Below are 20,500 nucleotides of genomic sequence, written 5' to 3'. Positions count from 1 at the left end.
AAAATTTGATTTGATTTGATTTGATGTTTGACAATTAGAGGATGCAGCCATTTCAGGGCTGCAGCAGTGACGGTTCGGTCTGTCTACCTGCAGGTCTTTGTTCTCCCTGCTGAGTCGAAGTCTCTCGGCCCGCTCCACGTCCAGAGCCTGACCCACCGCGTCGCCACGGAAACGCTCATCACTCAGCTCAGATGTCACAGCTGTAACCTACACACAGGGATCACAACGTAAACAAAGGGTGTGTGTGTCTGTGTGTGCACTGTGTATCTGCTGCAGCACAAACCTTGGTCTCCAGGCTGTCTGCATTCTGCCTCAGCTCATTCTTCTCCTTCTCTGATTTCTCCAGCCGCTGTCTCAGAGCCAATATCTCGTCCTGGCAGAAGGGAAAAGAGCCGCTCACAGCATCTGAAACATCTTTTCATCTGCATCACATCTGAAATGATTTTATGAAACATTTCCAACCCATATTTCTGATCTCCAGCCTTTCACTGTGGTGAGAGTCCACTTGTTGCATGCGGCGGTTGTGCGGACTCCACTCCCATTGTTCTGACTAATAAACTGTCTGTATGTTTTTATGTATGTCGTTGTCTGGTCACCGATGACACACTGTATCTAAAACACAGCACTTCATTCCTCATATACAGCGTACTGTTGTTTGGTACCGAGGTCTGGATAGAAACTTGTTCCCTAACATTGATCCATCACATGCGCCCCCGTTCCCTGCTCTGAGAACTGATACCAGCTGATGCTCTGGGAGGTTTTCCAGAAAACTGGTTCAAACACTGAAGGTAACCCTGAACGTGTGTCGACTGACCCCAAGATGGGAAACTCTGAAGTGTCGGTTCTAGAACAGCTGATCAGAGTCAGTTTTATTAATGGATGAACTGATTAATTACCAATTCCCTTATTTTGTCATTTCTCAGTCCTTGATCGACCTGGAATCTCACTCCGGTCCACCATGATGGACGACGTCCCCAAGCTCTCATTGCTGCTCTGAGGACCAGGGAGCAAAGAGGCTTCCTGGATGAGCCATAAAGGCGGAAACATGAGTGCATCTTTAGCAGACGTTTGTTACAGATTGACGAACCCTGTTATTGGAAATCAGTTTATGATTGGACGCTTCACATGAAGGATGTGGGGAAAAAACACCTCATGTCAGTTAAAATGTGTTTCCTTGGCTCCTCTCTCCTCACATCCTATGTGGGCAGGACTAAGATACAAGGAAAAGACTCAAGTGAGGGAAATGTGATTTACCACGAGGCGAGTGATGACTGTACTGCTCAAGTGAGGGAAATGTGATTTACCACAAGGCGAGTGATGACTGTACTGTCCTCTTCTCTCCTTTCCTTTCTCCCTATGCTTCTATATGCCACCATTACACATCACTAACTTTGTGTCTCCTCTCTCCCGTAGTGTGTCCTCTCTCTCTCCCTGTACCTTTCTACAGGTTGCCCTGGCCCTGGAGCTCTATGTCTCTGATGAGCAGTCACCAGCCACATCGACCTGATCAGTGTTTGATTGTTGTGTCTTGTTGCTTTTCTTCTTTTGTCTCTCCTCTATCCACTCACCCCAACCGGTCGAGGCAGAAGGCCGCCCACCAAGAGCCGGGGTCTGTCGGAGGTTTCTTCCGTTAAAGGGAGTTTTTCCTCCCCACTGTCACCAAGTGCTTGCTCAAGGGGGATTTGTTGGGTTTTCCCTATGTAATAATATTGATAACAGTAAGGTCTAGACCTTACTTTGTAAAGTGTCCTGAGATGACTTTTGTTGTGATTTGGTGCTATACAAATAAAATTTGATTTGATTTGATTCATACACCACACAGACAATGAAGACACCAGTTTTCACCGGTCTGACCGTCAGCAGAAATGTGCTGGACAACAATAGTTTTCATGTAGGCCTTGTGCATATAATCATAACAGACAACAGTAAAAAGAAAGATTAAAATAAAAAAGTTTGCAAAAGAGAAAAAAGATGGGACTTGGGTGTGGAGATTACACTGCACTCAGTGCACTAGAAAAAATAGACCTGAAGCAATAAAACCAGCGATGCATGTGTTGGGGAGACATTTCATAAAATGGAGTTCTATCTGTTGCATAAAAAAGGCGTATAAAACTGTGCTCTGTCTGAATTGGCCTTATGTATCCGTGTATGTGATTTGACCTGTTGTTTTATGGGCTTCCTGGCCATGTCACTGAGGCACTTGATTAAATAATTTTTTATTTTTTTGCCTTGGTGGGCTGCCACGTTTGAATGTTACCAGCAGAATTTTGTATGTGTTTCCCCAGCTTTCAACACAATAATCTAAATAAGGTAAAATCAATGAACAATACAAAATATGAAGTGTTTTCTAATCCAGTATTTGTATATTTTTGATGTGAGATTTCCAGCAAATTTTATCATTGACCTTAAAAAAATCACAAACTGAGTTGGAAGAAAGACTCTGTAAGTTCACATCGTTACATTTGTGTAACACTCTGAGGTCATTAACAGATGATCGAGTCCTTTGTTACATTAATTTGTTGAATATATTTATGTGTATATATCCATCTAACCCGATGGGGACAGAGCGCTGCTGGCAGCAGAGGATGAAGTCAAACAGTCACTGTAGGACACAGATTATTTATAGAGCTCTGGCTGTTACCTCAGTCTGACCCAGAAATAATGGTTTTGCTGGTTTCCAGCTGGAAAAGCATCAAAATCTAACCATGAATAAAGTCAAAATAAAGTTGATTATGGACAGAAACACATGCATATATTAGTTTTCTGCTTGTTAAAGAACACTGTATGTTTAACATTTAATGCACAGATTAGAAGCTCAAATGAATCAAAAATGTGGACTTTGGTTTTTTCCCACCATGACACAGCTAACGCGTGTGTGTGTGTGTGTGTGTGTGTGTGTGTGTGTGTGTGTGTGTGTGTGTGTGTGTGTGTGTGTGTGTGTGTGCTTGTGTGTGTGTACCTCTTTGGCCCTGAGCCTCTCGTTGTCCATGTTGACATCGAGCAGGGGACGCACTCGGCAGAAAAGTTTCCACCAGCTCCACGTGGCCACAGCCCTCAGAGCCCTCAGGTTCCTCTGCAGGCAGCGCACGGCCATCTGCTGCACCTGGACGTGCACACACACACACAGGTGTTTCAGTCAAAGCCGTGAGTTGAAGCTAGTTGACCAATAACGTTCTATTCCAAAATAACACACATTCTGAAATTAGAAAAGCTATGTGCATTTTAAAGAGCCGTTAAAATAAAAATTACTGGCATTAAATTTTAATTATCACAGCTTTTTCTTTCCACTTTCCTTACTTACACACCAGGCCATTAGATATGGCCTCCAAAATGACAGCAGAAAAAAACTTTGTTTGCAATGTAAATAAAAAAATACTTTGACCACTTTTGGAATTTATGCCTCCGGGAGCCTTTGAAAGACGCCACATAAAAACTCTAAATGTTGGGTTTCATTTCCTTTTTACGTGAGCATTGGTACAAAGCTGTCAGGTGGCAGCGTGAGAGGGCGTCTGATCCACACAACTACACTACAACCCCCCTTTAAACTGATATCTGAGCAAAATGAAATAAAAATGTGCTTTGGATTTTTAAAACAAGTTATTTTGAAACTGTGAAAAGGAAAACTGTCGTGTCTAAAGGGGAAATAATTAGCTGATTAGTTGACAGAGAATTTTTTGCAGCAAATATTTTGATAATGAAATAATTATTTTTCACATAAAATGCCAAATATTCTCTGGTTCCAGCTTCTCAGACGCGATCATTTTCTGCTGTTCTTTGTCAGACCTGAGCGTAAAATGAATGTTTTGATGACGTTTGACTGTTTGTTGGACAAAACAAGGAATTTGAAGACATGGCTTTCATGTCCAAGAAACCGTGCAGGTATTTTATTTCATCTTATTTTTTACATTTTAGTGATGAAACAAGAAAACAAAGCAATCAGCTTATTATTCGACAGCAATTAGTGTGCAGAGAAACACAAACCTTGAGTCTGCGGTACTTCTGTCGGGCCAGGTGTCCCAGGCAGGAGGCCTGTAGATGGACCAGCCAGCCTGTCACCTGCTGGTCCCTCTGCTGCTCCAGATACTGCAGCACCCCCCGCTTCATAAACACCTGAGACACCACAGGCACAAGAGCCATGAGCCACATCAGCTGGATTCATGTTCTGCCCTTTGATTAGAAGAAGTCAAACATGCTCTTCTCACCCTGCTGGCGCCCACTACGATGCTCTTTTTGTCAACATCCAATGCAACCAGCAGCTCCTCCACTGCCTGAGACACAGGAAGACAACCTGTTTATTTTACCTGCTGTCTGTACTGTAAGCGAGGGCGAGTTACTGTGAGGTGCTCACCTTCCTCTCATCATGGCTGACAAACATCGAAGCATAACGTTTCATGATTGGAGGAGATAAGGCCTGGAAGTGACGCCTGAAGTCACTCAGAGACATGTGCTCTGGATAACCTGAGAGAGAAAGAGACCCAGGTTCACAGTTTGTTCATGCAGTAGTTAAAATATAAAATGTGGATGAAAACACACTGTGCAGAGAGATCCGACTTGTTTTTATCTCGGTAGAAACTGTGGCAATGTGGCCGAATAACAGTTTAACTACAAATGAAGGTGAGATACACACAGAGCGAGCAAAAAAGGAAATGGTACATATGATATCAGAACACACCGGGTGGGTAAGATCTTTAGTTTTAAAGCAGAAACTGTGCCGTTTCCTGGTTTACTCTGTCAAACTTATGGTTTGGTTTTAAACAGCAGCATCATAAATGACTTTCATTCTGAAGTCCTGATGCCATTTCTTGATATTAATTAGGTTATGAGATCACATAGATGACAAATCCCCTCATTGTGTTTGAGGAGAAAACGCACGGCGCCGCCCACCCAGACCTGTTTTATCCTCTGCTTTTCAGGAGGAAGTCTATGATCATCTCTTTAGGGCCGACACCAAGCTATTACCTTCAACTCACTGGAAGGTTACTGCTAAAAACACGCCGGCCCGTCAGAGTATCAGAATCTTAACAAGACCACGAATGAAGCCAGGTTTCCTTATCTCAGCCTCTAACTGGTTCCTGCCATTTAATCCTGGGCCTCTTGCTGCATGAAGTACACGACATTGTTCAGGAGCTCTGTCAGCTGTTGGTGGCTGGCCTAAACAAACCCGGGGCAGCCGCTCATACACAATATACAAACATCCATTATTACCTTCCAAATGTTTCTTTTTAATAATGAGCAGCTTGCCATGTGTTTCTGGCTGAGCTGAATCCAGAACTGGTCCAGGATCAGCCTCACTGTTATTAAATTCACGCTGCTTCCAAACCTGTGGCAGGCCAGGTAAAAACAGGCAGAAAGTAAAGTGGGGCACGGATCTAAATGGATCAATGTGCTCACATAGAAATCTTCCTCAGAGGAAGAGTGTGGGCCGCCTGAGCTTAAGGCAGGGTTTGTTTTTAACTTTACAGACGCAGAAATCCAGATAACTAATTAGTCTAGTGTTTGTCCATGAGCCACAGCCCCTCGTTTCATCCCCCAACATTTAGCATCTACTGTATAAGCAGTGTATACAGTATTACACTCTAATATAGTCGTTAGAGCCCACAGGAACGACTTTAAATGATCATGTATTAACTAGTCGACACAGTTCTAATCAAACATGGGGCCATACACTGTCATTTATGGACTACAACTTGTACCATACTGGAATATACTCTGGGATGTGCATATTTTCTGTCCTCCAAATTCACATATATGAGGGAATTAGAATATTAGGAAGACGTGTGAATATGTTTCAGTCCAGTACAACACCAGCTTTAACTATGAGCTCAACGATAAAACACCAACGCCTGAACATGATCACCTCCATGGAGGAGTTACTGCAGGACTGTGGGATGGGTTGTAGCTAGGTGTACCTAATAAACTGACCAGTGAGTGTATACACACAGCACTTTCATTCATTAACCAGAATGCAGCTAATGTTTTATGACCAGGTACAAGTTTTATCGCACTAGGTGCCACTCATGGCTGTAAAATACAGTGTCTGAGTCCAAGAACCAAATAAAAGTGATCCCTGGGGAGGGTGTGAAAGGCACCTGAAGATGAGAGTTGTTAATTCAAGAGCACAAATTATTAAATATTCTGTTCTCTGTTGCAAATCATTTATTGATGATCTATATACTGACCTGTGCGGTAGAGCTGCAGGGCCGACAGGATCTGTGTGGAACGCAGCTGGGCTCTGAGAGCCGGGACGTCAAAGCCGCCGCTGTTGGTTTTTGCACTAACACACTGCAGGAACACCGGCCTGGTTCGACGGACCAGGTTCACCAGAGCGTCCTGTCGGGTGGGGGCAGTGACAAAGAGTCCAGTGGTGCTTTAAAGGTATTTTCCAGAGTTACCAGTATGCTAGTATACTTACTGCCTGCAGTTTCACAGCAATACACTGGGAGTGTCTGCGGATAGCTGCCATCCCGCCGCTGAAAGTCTTCCTGATGGTGCCGTTCCTCTGCAGAGAGCACTGGCTGCTACCCTCCAGACCCCCCAGGCCTCGACACAGAGGGGGCAGAGACATCCTGGGGGTAAACATGGCCTTCACTGCCTCGCTGAGGATGACACAGAGAGAAGCTGGCCTTCACATCAGACAGCAATCACAGTCTACGTGGCAACACGACGGTAATCACTATAGTAAAACAAGCAGTACTGGTGATAAATGCACTGCCATATGCTTCACATGTTCGTGTTGTTTGATTATTTATTAGATCTCTAGTGATATTACTGTTGCAGTTTGCAAACCTTCACTGAGAACTGACATGTTAAAGTTTTCCTCCAGTAATCCAGTGACAGCTGAGCATCCACAGCTTCACTACAAACAAGAACTGCTAATAGCTAATTCAGGATCCTTCTCATGGTGCCAAATGTGAACAAACATGCCAAAAATGTGTCATGTCTAAGCTGTGGACCACCCTGCCTCCTTACCAGCGGTATCCTTCACATCGCCCAAAGCATTTTGGGGCCATTAAGTGCATGTCTAGTGCACAGACTGTTCAGTTTCCCTTACGCAGACTCACATGGTGGAGTTTTGGAGCAGACAGATGGCGTTGAGAGCAGACGGGTTGTTCTGAATCAGACTGAACCATCCAGTCAGGTCGTAGCGGACCGGCTCTTCGCCCATCAGGTGGCTCACCTCACACTGCAGCGGCTGCTCGCACTGACGCACTGCAGGCACATGCACAGCAACCAACAGTGAATGTAAAATGCTCACACAATCTCTGCACACACTGGTGGGAGACTGAGCCCGTGTGTGTGTCTAGCTGGGTTTTATTACCAGTGTTGCTGTAATACTGGCAGACTCTCTCCAGGGCGGTGCTCTCACTGGAGTCTGGTGTCGCCATCTCCTCATCCAGAACCCATAACAGACCCCTGGCGTCTCCATCTGCTGCCCGGACCTTAGGCGCACACGTGCATCCACACAATATTCAATTACCACAAAAAGGCTAAATGAGCCTCTGCCGGTGCATGTGGTGAAAACAAGAAACCTTTTCAGCACATTGCTCTTCTCGGGATGAAACAGAAACAGTGATTCTCACCTGTGGAGGTGGCTGGTCAATGGCAGACACAACCTCCGTTGGGCTGCTCTCTGGACACTCAAAGTCCACTGGGATCTTCTCCTGTCACAGACAACATGTGTTTGTAGCTGTGTCTGTTGTTATGTGAATGATGAGTGCAGCCAAACAGTGTTGTTGTCTTTACTTTGGCAACTGCGCATGAAAGAAGTTAATATGTTTTCATCTGTAGCTGTGGCATTTAAAAAATAAACTACCATACAAGGCGGCACAGCGGCCGCCTCACAGTGGGTTCAAGCCCCAGGGCCTTTCTGTGTGGAGTCTCCATGTTCTCCTTGTGCCTGCGTTGGTTCTCTCCAGCTTCCTCCCACAGTCCAAAGATATGCAGCTCAGGTTGACTGGTGACTCTAAACTGCCCGTAGGAGTGAGTGTGGTGGTTTGTCTACATGTCAGCCCTGTGACAGACTGGAGACCTGTCCAGGGTGGACCCCGCCTCTCACCCAGTGTCAGCTGGGATTGGCTCCAGCCCCCCTGTGACCCCATTCAGGACTAAACGGTATAGATTCAGGATGGACTACCATCTGAGTACGGATCCTGAGCTAAAATCATTTAGCTAAAAACATTCTCCCTCTCTGTGTGTGGTTTCTGATGCGACTGCTGTGGCTGCAACCATCAGTCATTAGATAAAAACATTGCCTGATGACTGATTTCCACTGCAGACCACCGACACAAAACAAATGACACCACTTGAGACAATACAAACCTACATCGTCTGAGCTTTTTTTCAGAAGATAATTCAGACTTGTTTAGTTTTGGGCTTGGAGAATGATTAATCAGCTGGTTAGGAAAAGTTACAGACACCAAAATTGCACCAGTTACTGATATCTGCCCTGTATTTATGCTGCTGAAATGACTTCAGGCTGGGACACGGGGACGTCATCTAGCCCCTGTGCACACACCAACAGATGAGGTAAAAACAGAACTGCCTTGGCAGAGGTAACAGATTAACCATAGACCAGCAGATGCTGTGTTACCTGTGTGTATCTCTCCAGTGCGTGTCTGAAGGTGTGTGTGTGGTAGTGCTCCAGTAGCCTCTCCTGCAGGTAGTTGTGACAGAGCTCCGACCAGCTGGCTCCTCGCTCCTCCGCAGAGTGTCTCGGGCTCCTCAGGCCCGGAGTGTCCACCACCATCACAGAGGCTAGCGCCAGCTGCCGGTCGCTCAGAGCTCTGCCACCAAACACAGATCGACAATGCACATGTAGGCATGATACACAGGGATGTGTAACTGTGTGTTCTACAGAGGACTGATGTCACTTCTTCACATGACACCGGCTCCTCACACCGAGTGACAAAACAAACCACAGGAATCTGTTGTGAGGATGTAAAGCTGCCAGGTAAACAAACAAACATCCAGAAAAAGTAAAAGCCTTTAAATATTCATGTGACACACATATTGTATTCTGAGTGGAAATGTGGCCAGGAACTGAGGCTCCTCACTCCTAAATGTACCAGGAGCCTCGGAAAAATCACCTGAAGGCATGAACACTGAGCCAGCTTCTCCGAGCCTGCGAAGGCTGTGAATGTGGCTGAAAGCTTCTTTTGTAAACATCTGATTTATACTCAGTGCTACTTCTCTTTTGTACAGTACACTAAGTACGGTCACACACATTTCCGTGCTTTCTTTCCTTAGTAGATGTTGGCTCTAATGTTTTAGGGCTACAGACAAAAAGAGGAGACCTTGCATTTCAGTAGTGAGCACGTTCCCCCCACACTCTGTCACAGCTTTAACAAAGTAGTAAACAGGCTGCAATCGCTGTATCTCATTTTTTTCCCCAGTCTTAGTGGGATAAAGCGCTTTGCTGTTTGTCTCCCATTCAACAGCAGCAGCAGAGCTGCCACACACGGTGCTGGACTAACCAACTGCAGGGTTTAGTGTTTCCCCAGGAAGAGCTGAGGACCCCATGATGTGTGGAAACCTTGCTCTACTTCCTGTGCAGCCACACTCACTCATAGAGCGTCAGCTTAGTGTGGGTGTATCTGCATCCACGTACCTGTTGATGAGCGAGACTATGGCAGTGAAGAGGTCCTCATAGAGTCCAGCGGCCATCCCATTGACACACTGGGCAGCTGTCAGCCTGGGACCTGCAGAGACGGGCACAGGAGGAAATGGTTGAACATGTGTTTCTCATCCTGTGTGTTTTCTTTGGATAAATAAAACTCCATGTGTGAGACGTGGGCTCAGCAGTCATGGCTCATTGGCCAGTTTTCTGTCCAACACTTGGATTTCAGAGTGAAATGTCTTAAAAAGCAACCAGATGAATTACTGTGGAATTTATTACAGACATTCATGGTCCTTCACTGAGGATTCCTGGTGACTTCTCCTAGAGAGTTTCCTAAAAATAACAGTCATATGGGCAACAGAGACAATGTTATTTTAGCTGGTTGTCATTGGAATTTCCTTGAGCAATGCTGCTACTTAGAACTAAATCCACTTTGACTGTGTATATCCCATTTGATATACAACAGAGAAAATCCACTGCAGCATTCTGACCAGTTGAACCCAAAACATCTGTGAAAACGTCCCCCAGGACACTCTGCCCCAAAACTACGAGGCCATGTCATGTCCACGTTGTGCAAATATCACAACTGCTGCCCCCTCAGGAACTCACTGCCATCCATCCTACAGCTGTTTTCTGGTGTGCAGTGAGTGTTACAGCCTCACGGGGCCACTAGTGCTGTTGACACAGGACCCTCAGTCTTTAACTTCACTAGTAGCCTACAGCGACGCCTCTGAACCTACTGTCCTTCCTTTGTTACTCCTGCCTCCTCCTTTAGTGAGAGTTTGTGTGTTTGTGGCTCACCGTCCTCGGACTCGGCAGCAGGACTCCGCTCTCTGCTGCACCCGGTGGCTCTCTGCAGCAGCTGGCGGAGGTGGTGTTTGAAGACAGCGGTGTTCAGCTCCTCTCCATCACACCCCAGCACACTGCTGGCCACCTGAGCGCTGTCGAAGTTCACGAACTGTCTCCGGCCCACTGTGCAGTGGAAAGGAGAGGACATGATTCAAACTGTTCTGGGAGGACGCTAGGAAAGATTTCACAGGAGGCTGCAGTGTGTTTGTTTCAGAGGGAAAGGCAAAGAATGATCTCATGTTTCATCATTTTGCTAAACTTTATTAGCACTGAGAGACGGGCTAAACATTTTGGCATGAAGCTTTCGGAGCATTTTGTATCTGAGCATCAGTGTCGTACACAAACAAACTATTCTTTGGTTATTTTACAGTAGAAATGTCTGAATTTGTGCTGTTAGAGTCTGAAGACAACAGGACTCTGCAGGAAAATGCTAATGTGCCTATCATCATTGAGTAATACTGGATTTACAGTTTGTGACAGTAATAACCACAATTACATAAATCAATAATCTGTGAATAATAATAGAAATGCGTTTTCTTTATTTTAGTTCATATATTTTTTATTTTTCTCTTTTCTTTGGCACCTAATTAAGCAGACAATTCACACCAGTCTCCTTTAGTGATTTCATAATGTGGTATTACAGCAGTATTGTTACCAGAACACAGTTAAGACTAAGTGTAAGTGGACGACAGCTTTGTTTTGTCTTTCATAAGAAGTGCAGGTTTTTCAGTTTAGTGTGAGGGTTGTTGGACAACAGTGTGTGTGAGGAAACCGTCCTCACTACTTCAGGGTTCAGGTTTGAATCAGGTGTAGGTTTACGGCGAGGGTCGGGCTTTGGCATTCAGCTGTGATGGTTAAAGTTAGAGGCTTGTAAATGAGGCAGCGAAGGTCCTCACAAGTGTAGGCAGACAAATGTGTGTGTGTGTCTAGAGGTCTTACTAACCCAGTGGGAGTGAGGATGATGAAGACGATGAATCAGTGTTACCTTTACAGGCCCCAGCAGCTCCCAGATGGTAGATACCAGCCAGAACATGCCAGATCGCATCCTGCTCGCCGGCTGAGAAGCCCAGCATTTCCATGGCAGTCAGCAGCTTGGTGAAGGCGACGGACGCACGCTGTTTCTCCTCAACCTGACAACAGACAGACAGGGAGGGGGGACTCTGAAAACCAGCCACTTAATAAGGTGGGAGAACAGCTGAGTCACACCTCATCTGCCATCACTGACTTCACTGCAGGGTTTTGCCTCCTCAGATCTTCTCTGAGTTCACTTATCTATTTTTGTTCCCCCAGACTGTGGTCACAGCGACGCTGTCAACACACATGTTCTAAACATCTCCCATGTTTTCTTGCAGTTCATGGTGATTTAGAAATGTTTCTAATGCTGCACTGTGACAAGCAGCCTCAGCCAAATGTCTAAAACGTAAAACGAGTATATTTTCTGTCACCGGGGGACGTCATCGTTATGGAGTCTAAGCTCTAAACTTGTGGCTTCCAGTGAGTATTATTACGCCCCCATAAGGTTAAGGGACGTACCTGAGACACACCTAAACAACAGCAGTGACATATCTGATAAAGTCAAAGGTCAAACCACCCAGGATTGATCAAAAACACAAACAGCTAGTGTCAGTGTGACTTCAGGGGGCGCGGCCCGCTAGTGGCTGTAACCACACGTTCAGAGACGGTCGACGTTCAGACCTGGAGCAGCAGAGCTAATGATGAGCCCAAACTTCCATTCATCAGTTTCAAATTGTTAGTTCCCTTGAGTAGCTTTTGTCACTGTGCTATAATGAACCTGGTCACAGCAAAGCACAGGTGTGACTAATAATATGGCTCTGTTGGATGAAACGTTCCAGTGTGACAGCATCAGGACCCTGAAGCTTCCTGCTTATCCAACAGCACAGCCTGCATGCACGCCGCTATCTGTGCTAGAGTGCTTATGGTCAGTCAGCGTCCTAAGGTTAGTCTGTGTGAGGGGCATCCCACCCCACCCCAACCCCCGCCCAGCTGGCGTACCTTGGTTGGATGAATAATACCAAAAGAGTTCAATTCAGGAAGGTGGTGCAGCTGAAGTTCAGTCCTGAGGAGGAATCGACAACAGGGAAAAACAATCAAGATAGGTGCAACTGTCAGATCTGATTAATAAAACCAAATCACAATTCCCAATCTAGGGGTCAGGGCCCTCCACGGGGTCACCAGATGAATCTGAAGGGTCATGAGATGATTAATGGAAGAGGAAAGAAGAAAAAATAAAATCTGATACAGAAAGCTGTTCACAGTTTTTGGACTTTTGTGAAATATCGGAGCCTCAGTGATTTAAATGTAACTGTGCTCAGTGGTTTCAAGGAGAGATATCTGTTTGTGTGGAGCTGCTAGCAGCTCCTAGGCAACTGAAGCACACAGAGACAGTTGTAAGGGATGACAAGACAAGTGACTGGAAAACACCGGTTTAATCTTAATGTGTTTTACTAACATACAGAACAATCTGGAGAGTACCTCATCTCCGTGCTCATTCCAGCCAGCATCTGAGAGAAGACCAGGAAGTTACTCTCTCCTTGAGTTTTATGGCACACTTTCCATTTGTCCAGCATCATGGTCTGATGGAGAGGCAGGAGAGAGGGAAGGGTGAGAAGGTGGAGAGGTGAGTAACTTGGTGCGCAGCCATGTCTGACTCTGTTCGGTGTGTTTGTGTGAGGCGTGCCTGGAGGTGTCCGGCCGCAGCCTGTCCAGTGTGGTTGAAGTCCAGTGAGAAGACCATGGCGAACCGAGACGAAGCCTCGCTGTGCTGAGAGCTCACACAGCCGAAGGACCTGAGGATGGTGAACATGGCCTGTACGCGCTCCACTGGAAAACAACAGAGACAGAGATGGATCAGCAGTCTGCGTGGTTTGAACGTGGCACCGTGCGCCCGCTGTACTCACCACTAACAGAGACAGAGATGGATCAGCAGTCTGTGCGGTTTGAACGTGGCACCGTGCGCCTGCTGTACTCACCACTGATGTTCTCTCCAGTGGCACCGGCTTGTTGGAGGAGAGCATGTATGAAAGCTTGGCATGCAGCCGTCTTGCCCGTCCCACTGTGTCCCACCGCGCATACGCTCTGGTCCCTCCTGGTGCCAACCATGGACACATGGACGCGTTTGACCAGAGCAGCCATAGCAGGAGGAGCATCCCACACCGACTCCCCTCGCCTAGACTTCAGGGTCTGACAGAGAAGAAGAAGAAAGAACGGATGAAAACAGCTCAGAAGCAACAAGTTGAACAGAAAACTAATCAGCAACTGTTCTGATGCCTGAGGTGGACCTCGGTGTGTTTCTCTTTTTGTCCTTCTGACATGTACAGACAAGTAATCTGCAGATTACTACATAATGAAGATAATCATTAGTAGCTGCCCAAAAAGCTTTGGTCCTCAGAAACAGGTTAAAAACTATCATTAACAAATCATTTATACACATCTGTAAAATGTAAATAATAAATTATTAATCCATTATGTTAATTATAACAAAATTATGATAATTACATAAAGTTGTTATTTAAAAATGTAATTGGCAAATAAATAAGCAGTTATATGAATAAAAGTTTGACAAATTATTTCATTTTTTGTGTTTAAAACATTTTTATATGAATTCTACAATCTATTACGTTACTGTAAAGGAATTATTATTGATCTGTTCAGCAGTGAGCTGTAACAATTGGTTGATTAAGCTATTGGCAGAAAAATGAATTGGCAAATATTTTGATTATTGATTGAGCCCCTCAGTTTAGTATTTACAAGGAGTATACAAACACTTAATCAGTGGTTTCTAATGGAGGTGCAGGGAAAGTAACAACACTGTTCAAGCAATGGTCAACAAAGGAAGCAATCAGACAAGCATGACACTATAAACACGTGAGTTGTTTAATTAACCTGTTTTAGTTGTACTGGACAAAGTGAAGTCTTAGGAAACATACGTTGGACATTTTCCGAGCAGTCTAAGCAGCTAAAGTTTGAGAAGATCGATAAAGCTGATTGACACCTTGCCGTGTGCCTGGATGGGAGGCCAGAAGTTGACCAGGTTGGGTCCTGCGTGTGTGAGCGGCATGTTGGCTTTAGTTCGGCTGGTCAGTGTGTGCAGAACTCCACATTCATTCACGCTCTGCAGGTCGCTCAGGTCCTCACACAGATCCAGCTCCGGGGGGTTGCACTGTGGAGGGAGAAGGACGGCGTCAGTGCACGAAAACAAACCACAAAACAAAAGGAAGTGAAAGAGTTGAGGTACCTTCTCAATTTCATGCTCTGTGACGTCATGCAGTGACCCATCTGTCTGCAGACGCACCCTCACACGGCCTTCTGGGAGTTCAGGTGTACCTTCATCTGGCTTCAGCTGAGTGGCTGAAATGAGAGATCAGTCGTCAAAACAGCTTCCCCTGTCAAAAGCAGAACGCCTGGCATTAACCCCGCAGAGTCTGATTTATGCCACATGGCTGAGTATCCATGTCCCTCTAAGATTTCATTTCATAATTCTCTGATCTCTGCATATTGACAAGCAGGAGACAGGGGGTGTGTGGGGGTGTGACGGGCTAATGGGATTAGTGCAGTGCAGATGAACAGATGGAGCCAAGCGCAGCAGGAAGGACGGTGACTCTGCTGTAACTAATGTTCAACATATGCAGGAACTGTAACCATCTAGAAGATTATCAGAGGCTGTGTCTGCACAGAGGACTCAGCTAATCCAAACACACATTAAGGCCTAAATGACAAACAGTGGATAGAAGAGCTGCAACAAAAGGTCAGTTAATCGATTTGTTGATTTTAGATCCAAATACTTTGTTAATTAAAATCTCAAATGTTAAAAAGTTGCTAGTTCTCCTGGTCTTGACTTTATAGTAGAGGAAATGTTGGACAGTAATGCCTCTCTCTGTGCTCCAGGAAACCGTACATTGTCAAACAGTTATTGAATTAATCAGGAAAGCAAGTGGCACATTAATCAAATATGAAAATGATCATTTGCTCAGAAGGAGAAATCATGTTTCTGCTTCTAAATTAATCTTTGAAGTCACTGAGAACTGAAGTGCTGCTCTACTTCTACTGTGACCAAGTCATTGTAAAAACTGCTTTTTGACAAAGTTGACATTTTTCACAAATTGGCCAAATGTTCTAATTAGGTTGATTTTGTTCTGAAGGTGCTGTGGTCTGAACTACTGTGTCTGTGAGTCTATGATATTCATTTAAGATGGTTTTAAGTGTGTGTGTGCTTCTGTTACAGATGAAGATCACTGATCTGACTGTGAACAGTTTCTGCAGGAACTACAGATGGTGACAAACTAAATGAGCAGGAACTACAGATGGTGACAAACTAAAGGAGACTCCTGACTGAGTGGAGACATAACCAGCAGGGCCACTGATCAATCAGCTGATCATTGTCCTGATGATCTGATCGATCTGTTTGTCCCCAGAATGTCAGACACTGGGATAAAGTCCCACTGTGACTCTCCAGAGCCAAAGGTGGCGTCTCCACAACCAACAGATCCACAGAGACTCAGCTGATTCTCATGTCTGACAAAGAAAAGCATCAGCTCCTCACATTAAAGAAGGTGGAACCAGAACATGTCGGTGACTGTTGCTTCTAAATAGCTGAGGTTCATTTTCTACCAGTGAACTGACTCATGGCTGCAGCTCTAGGTCACTGAGTGGCTTCATGAGGACAACACCACGGGTTGGACACAGTGGGGGGGATCTGGTTTGGAAGGAGGAGGTTTCCTCCTCCGACAGAGGAGACCTGACCAGGCTCTGGAGACTCGGCCCTGCTGGGGACTGGGTTTGTCCTGTCAGTTGTCACCCATGTGTATTTTCCACTGAAGAAAGTCATTCTAAAAGCAGAATGACATCTACCTGTTGTTTCAAAACAATGTGATAACAAAGGGGTGGTTGGAAAACTATGTCCACAATGTAGACACGGTTTATATTAGGGGACGCACCAGCAAACATGTTTGATATGTTTTATATTCTGTTGTTTGTGTGTATGGGTGTAGAGTTGTGTTTATATCTCACCACGGGTGAAACCGTCCTTGTGGACATACCACACAGTCCCGGCTTCATACCACACATCCCTCACCTGAGAGACAAGCAAGGACACAACAGAGGAGCAGAGACAATAAACGACGTCATAATCACATAAAAATTCCAGTTTTTATGCTTCTGTTAAATGCAAAGTAAATTATTTTGTTCAGATTTGCTTTTCTAAATTTCACATCATGTTCACTGATTACATTTAAAGGTGTATTAACTAATATTTTCCACATTGTCTGATAAACCCAGTGACAGTGGGACAGGACGTGACGCCTCTCAGCTACACCCCCCTCTATGACCCCCTGTTGTTATTCCAGCTTCTCCACCCTGTGTTGTCGGTCTGTAAATTAGCCCCGCCCCACCGTTAGCCAGCTAATGCTAGCTTCAGACTGTAGGCTACAGTTTGTACAGTTTGTCCCAACCAGGCTTCTGTAGTTTATATCATTGCTAGGAAATAGGACGTGGTGGTGACAGTTTGCTTGGAGCCTCACTAGAGCCTTTGGGCTGAGAAGGTCTAAACACTGAACAAGTCTGTCATTATTCCAGGGACAGTTCAGATTCCACACTACTCTATAAAAGATGGCAGCACCACTCATACCTCTCTCCTCTCCGGCTCTGTGATGGTTGTGTCTGCTTGTCTTCCCTCTGGCTCCTGCCTCTCCTCCTTCTTCTCCACCTGCTTCACTTCCTCTGTCTTCTCCTTCTGCTCGGCTTGTGGCACCTTCTTGTTCTTCTCTGTCCTTGTGTCCTGCTGCTGCTTTGGCGGCTCTAGTGTCACATCCTGTTTGGTTTCCTGTCTGTTGCCGGGGACAGGACTGACTATGTGCCTCTGTGAGGACGACCTGCCGTCCGACAGGACTGAGTTGCGTCCTTGCTTGCTGCTGTTGATCAGTTGTTCGGCTCGGAGGGACATCTCAGCCTCGAGGATCGGGGGAGTCTGATCTGGGACAAGAAACTGTTGAACCAGGTTGTTGCTCAATTTGTTTGGCTGCAGGGGGAAAAACAGGAATCAGTATGGTCCTCTATAGGAACAATGAGCCTTTTTGTAATATACGTGTTTGTTTTCTTTGTGACAGTTAGCTGAGAGGAGCGATGCCACTTGTGTCTGTTCACTAAATGTGAAGCTGCAGCCGGTGTTGTGTCAAAGTCTGATTTATATGGTGGCCCATAAAAAGGCGAGTTAGATTGGCTTAGTGAAAAAACTGTACACAGTAAGAAAAAAAGACCTTGAAACAAGAAGGTGACTGTGGTTCAGTGGGTAGAGCGGTTGTCTCCCAACCAGAGGGTCGGAGGTTTGAATCATGATGCCTGCAGTCCACGTGTCGAAGTGTCCTTGGGCAAGACACTGAACCCCCAATGGCCCTAACCATCAGGGGCAACTTGGGTTGGGTTGGCACCGCACATGGCTGCCTCGGGTCTGTACCAGAAACAAAGTCCTTGTGTGTAACATACAGTACTTGGCCAAACTATCTCCCACAAACCCTGTGGGGCACCGCTCTGGCCATCAGGAACAACTTAAAGTTCAGTGTCTTGCCCAAGGACGCCGTGGCATGTAGACTGGTGAGAACAGGAATTGAACTGCTTGCCTTCCAGTTGGAAGAAACCACTCTGCCTCCTGAGCCACGGCCACCCTGTTTCCAGTCCTCATGCTAAGTTAAGCTAGCCAGCTACTGGCTCCAGCCTCAGTCAGTCCTGGTATCAGTAGTTTCATCAGGCTCTTGGCAAGGAAGTGAATAAAAGTAAGAAGCTCAGAACTCGTGTGGACTGAGACCAGCACTGACCGGCCGCTCCTCTTTGACCTCCGGCTCCTTCTGTTTGGTCTCCTGCTCTGTTTCTCGGACCAGCTGTTTGAGGAAGCCGCCTGGCAGCGCTGACAGAGGCGGTGGAGGCACGGCCGTGGTCACCGGCTTGTTCTCCTCCTTTATCTGTGGTTTGATTGATTGGCCAAGGCAGGTGGAGACAGACAGAAACAACAAGTCACTGTGTGAAGAGTAGGGCCACACTGAACATCCTGTATTACTCACCTGTTTCTAGAAACCCTGGAGGTGAGGGACTAAAGCTGGGAACACTACAGGGATAATAACTGTGATTTAACCTCAGTGACAACCCCATTTTAAAATCAGTGTGTCTGGTCTGCCAGAAGCACGACAGCTTCCGTAGACATCACCAGTGACGGCCCTCTGCTAGAGGACACTGGGGTCAAATCTCTGTTTGTCACAGTCCAGTGTAGTTTCAATGATTCCCCAGAGTGTGTGTTCCCAGTTTTACGACGAAATACAAGTCAGCGGCTGTGACGAGCACCATGAGGGGATGTTAGGTGCCACACAGTGGAGGCCAGAGACCCGACCTTTAACCAACAAGTATCACATTCCGGCACAATAGGGAATATTATAAAGGTCAGTGGGACAGCTGTTTCCATTCTGTGACTAGCTACCATATGTACAGTAATCATGAGAAAACTTAGTGGAGAAATAGCTGAGCAGTGCCTCATTATAACACGTACTGGCTCATCGTGGACATGAGCAGGCAGTAAACGGAACCCAGTAAATAGAGTATGTACACACATCATGGTGAAATTCATCACCAGTGTCATGTTTTTCTTGGCACAGCTCCTAAACGTCCAGTCCTAAAACCTGATGATTTAGACCTGGACCCACACACGTGTGCTGGAAGATGCTTTTTCCAGAGCGTGTGCCAGACGTGGCCCGAGAAAACGTGCCAGCAGTAGTGAGGTACACCATAGCATGAACTGACATGATCTGTTTCAACATCTCATTAGAATAGATTCCAGCAGCAGGTGTCGAGTATTCAGATCCTCTACTTACTAAACAATTTCTAAATTGAGTGTGATATCTACAGATTGTTCCACTGCTGTGAAGCCAGTCAGGAAAATCTTCATGTGTATTAATATACAAACCTACTAACAACCTGAGGTGGACTGTAACTAGGTACATTTACTCAAGTACTGCAGTTGCTGCCTTGTTTGAGTATATAATATTCTACTTTCACTGCAATTGAAGTTATTTTTACAGATCATGAGTTTACATTAAAAAAAGAAAAGATCAAGTTATAAAACACATACTATCAAAGATTAAACCAGTAGTTTGGACTCATTACCACAGCAGGGTCACGTGGTTTCAGGAAAAAGGCCAAGTTCTCCAGTACTAGTGGGAAACTGTAATACTGTGTACAAGAATGTTGTTTTGTCCTCTTTCCTCTCTCAGCGATCATCTCACGACCCCTCAGATGAATCTAAGACCCCTTGTAGGGGCCCGACCCATATGTTGGCAACCACTGGGCTCCAGCTCTGACAGTAACATGCAGCTGAAGCTTTGATGCACCTTTATCATTAACTCTAAATGTAACTAAAGTACTAACAATCTAATAATGTATCTTACTGTCATATATCACAATACGTACTTTTACTTTTGATGCTGTAAAATACTCCTGACTTCTACTTGCACTTGAGTATTTTTACGTTGTCGTACTGGTACTTTAGCTTAATTAAAGGATGGGAATACTTCGTCCACCACTGCACATGTATTGAGGGAGGACTTTAAAAAGCACTGAATCACAACAGAAACATCAGCTTCTCGGTTACACAACGAGGCTTTAAAAGGCTCCCACTCGCACACTGAACATGCAGGCTGACTAACACACCGGTCACAGCAGGCAGGCTTCACACTGATGTGCCCTGATGACTCAGGCATGCAATCGATGCTACGTCCTACTATACAACACACACACATGCAGTCATCATCCCAGAGTGGATGTTCAGTTAACGCAGCATGCAGCAACTCTGCACCTCCCTTCTGCTCCCACAGTTTTAAGCGTGAAGACAGTGCCATGGTTGCACAGGGGGCAGGGTGGAGGGCGGTTCAGGGGTGTGGTGAGGTCACACAGAAGTCAGCCAGATGTGATGTCAGAATGGCGGTGTGTGTGCGCAGAGAAAGACACACAACCTGACAACGGAGGGGAACAGAGCTGGAA

General features: G+C 45.7%; 1 protein-coding gene across 1 annotated transcript in view; it reads right to left on the bottom strand.

Moving 5' to 3' along the window:
* The window catches only part of myo18b (myosin XVIIIB), a 37,994-nt gene extending 18,973 nt beyond the window's left edge, over positions 1-19,021 (bottom strand). The window contains exons 1-25 of the mRNA XM_020625104.1: positions 19,014-19,021; positions 18,292-18,490; positions 17,109-17,498; positions 16,493-16,556; positions 14,721-14,833; positions 14,478-14,645; positions 13,456-13,666; positions 13,164-13,306; positions 12,959-13,059; positions 12,479-12,542; positions 11,451-11,595; positions 10,418-10,588; positions 9,608-9,698; positions 8,591-8,783; positions 7,581-7,661; positions 7,319-7,439; positions 7,062-7,209; positions 6,413-6,596; positions 6,180-6,330; positions 4,349-4,458; positions 4,203-4,268; positions 3,982-4,110; positions 2,960-3,103; positions 284-373; positions 88-207 (exon numbers count right to left, since the gene is read on the bottom strand). Coding sequence (XP_020480760.1) covers positions 88-207; positions 284-373; positions 2,960-3,103; positions 3,982-4,110; positions 4,203-4,268; positions 4,349-4,458; positions 6,180-6,330; positions 6,413-6,596; positions 7,062-7,209; positions 7,319-7,439; positions 7,581-7,661; positions 8,591-8,783; positions 9,608-9,698; positions 10,418-10,588; positions 11,451-11,595; positions 12,479-12,542; positions 12,959-13,059; positions 13,164-13,306; positions 13,456-13,666; positions 14,478-14,645; positions 14,721-14,833; positions 16,493-16,556; positions 17,109-17,498; positions 18,292-18,490; positions 19,014-19,021 — 3,405 coding nt within the window. The remainder of the gene's footprint in view (positions 1-87; positions 208-283; positions 374-2,959; positions 3,104-3,981; positions 4,111-4,202; positions 4,269-4,348; positions 4,459-6,179; positions 6,331-6,412; positions 6,597-7,061; positions 7,210-7,318; positions 7,440-7,580; positions 7,662-8,590; positions 8,784-9,607; positions 9,699-10,417; positions 10,589-11,450; positions 11,596-12,478; positions 12,543-12,958; positions 13,060-13,163; positions 13,307-13,455; positions 13,667-14,477; positions 14,646-14,720; positions 14,834-16,492; positions 16,557-17,108; positions 17,499-18,291; positions 18,491-19,013) is intronic.
* Between the last annotated feature and the right edge of the window lie 1,479 nt (positions 19,022-20,500).

The sequence above is a fragment of the Monopterus albus genome, unplaced genomic scaffold (genome assembly GCF_001952655.1).
Source record: "Monopterus albus unplaced genomic scaffold, M_albus_1.0 scaffold346.1, whole genome shotgun sequence".
Lineage (NCBI taxonomy): Eukaryota > Metazoa > Chordata > Actinopteri > Synbranchiformes > Synbranchidae > Monopterus > Monopterus albus.
Note: the sequence above shows the minus strand (reverse complement) of the source record. Positions and strands in the feature narration are given on the sequence as shown.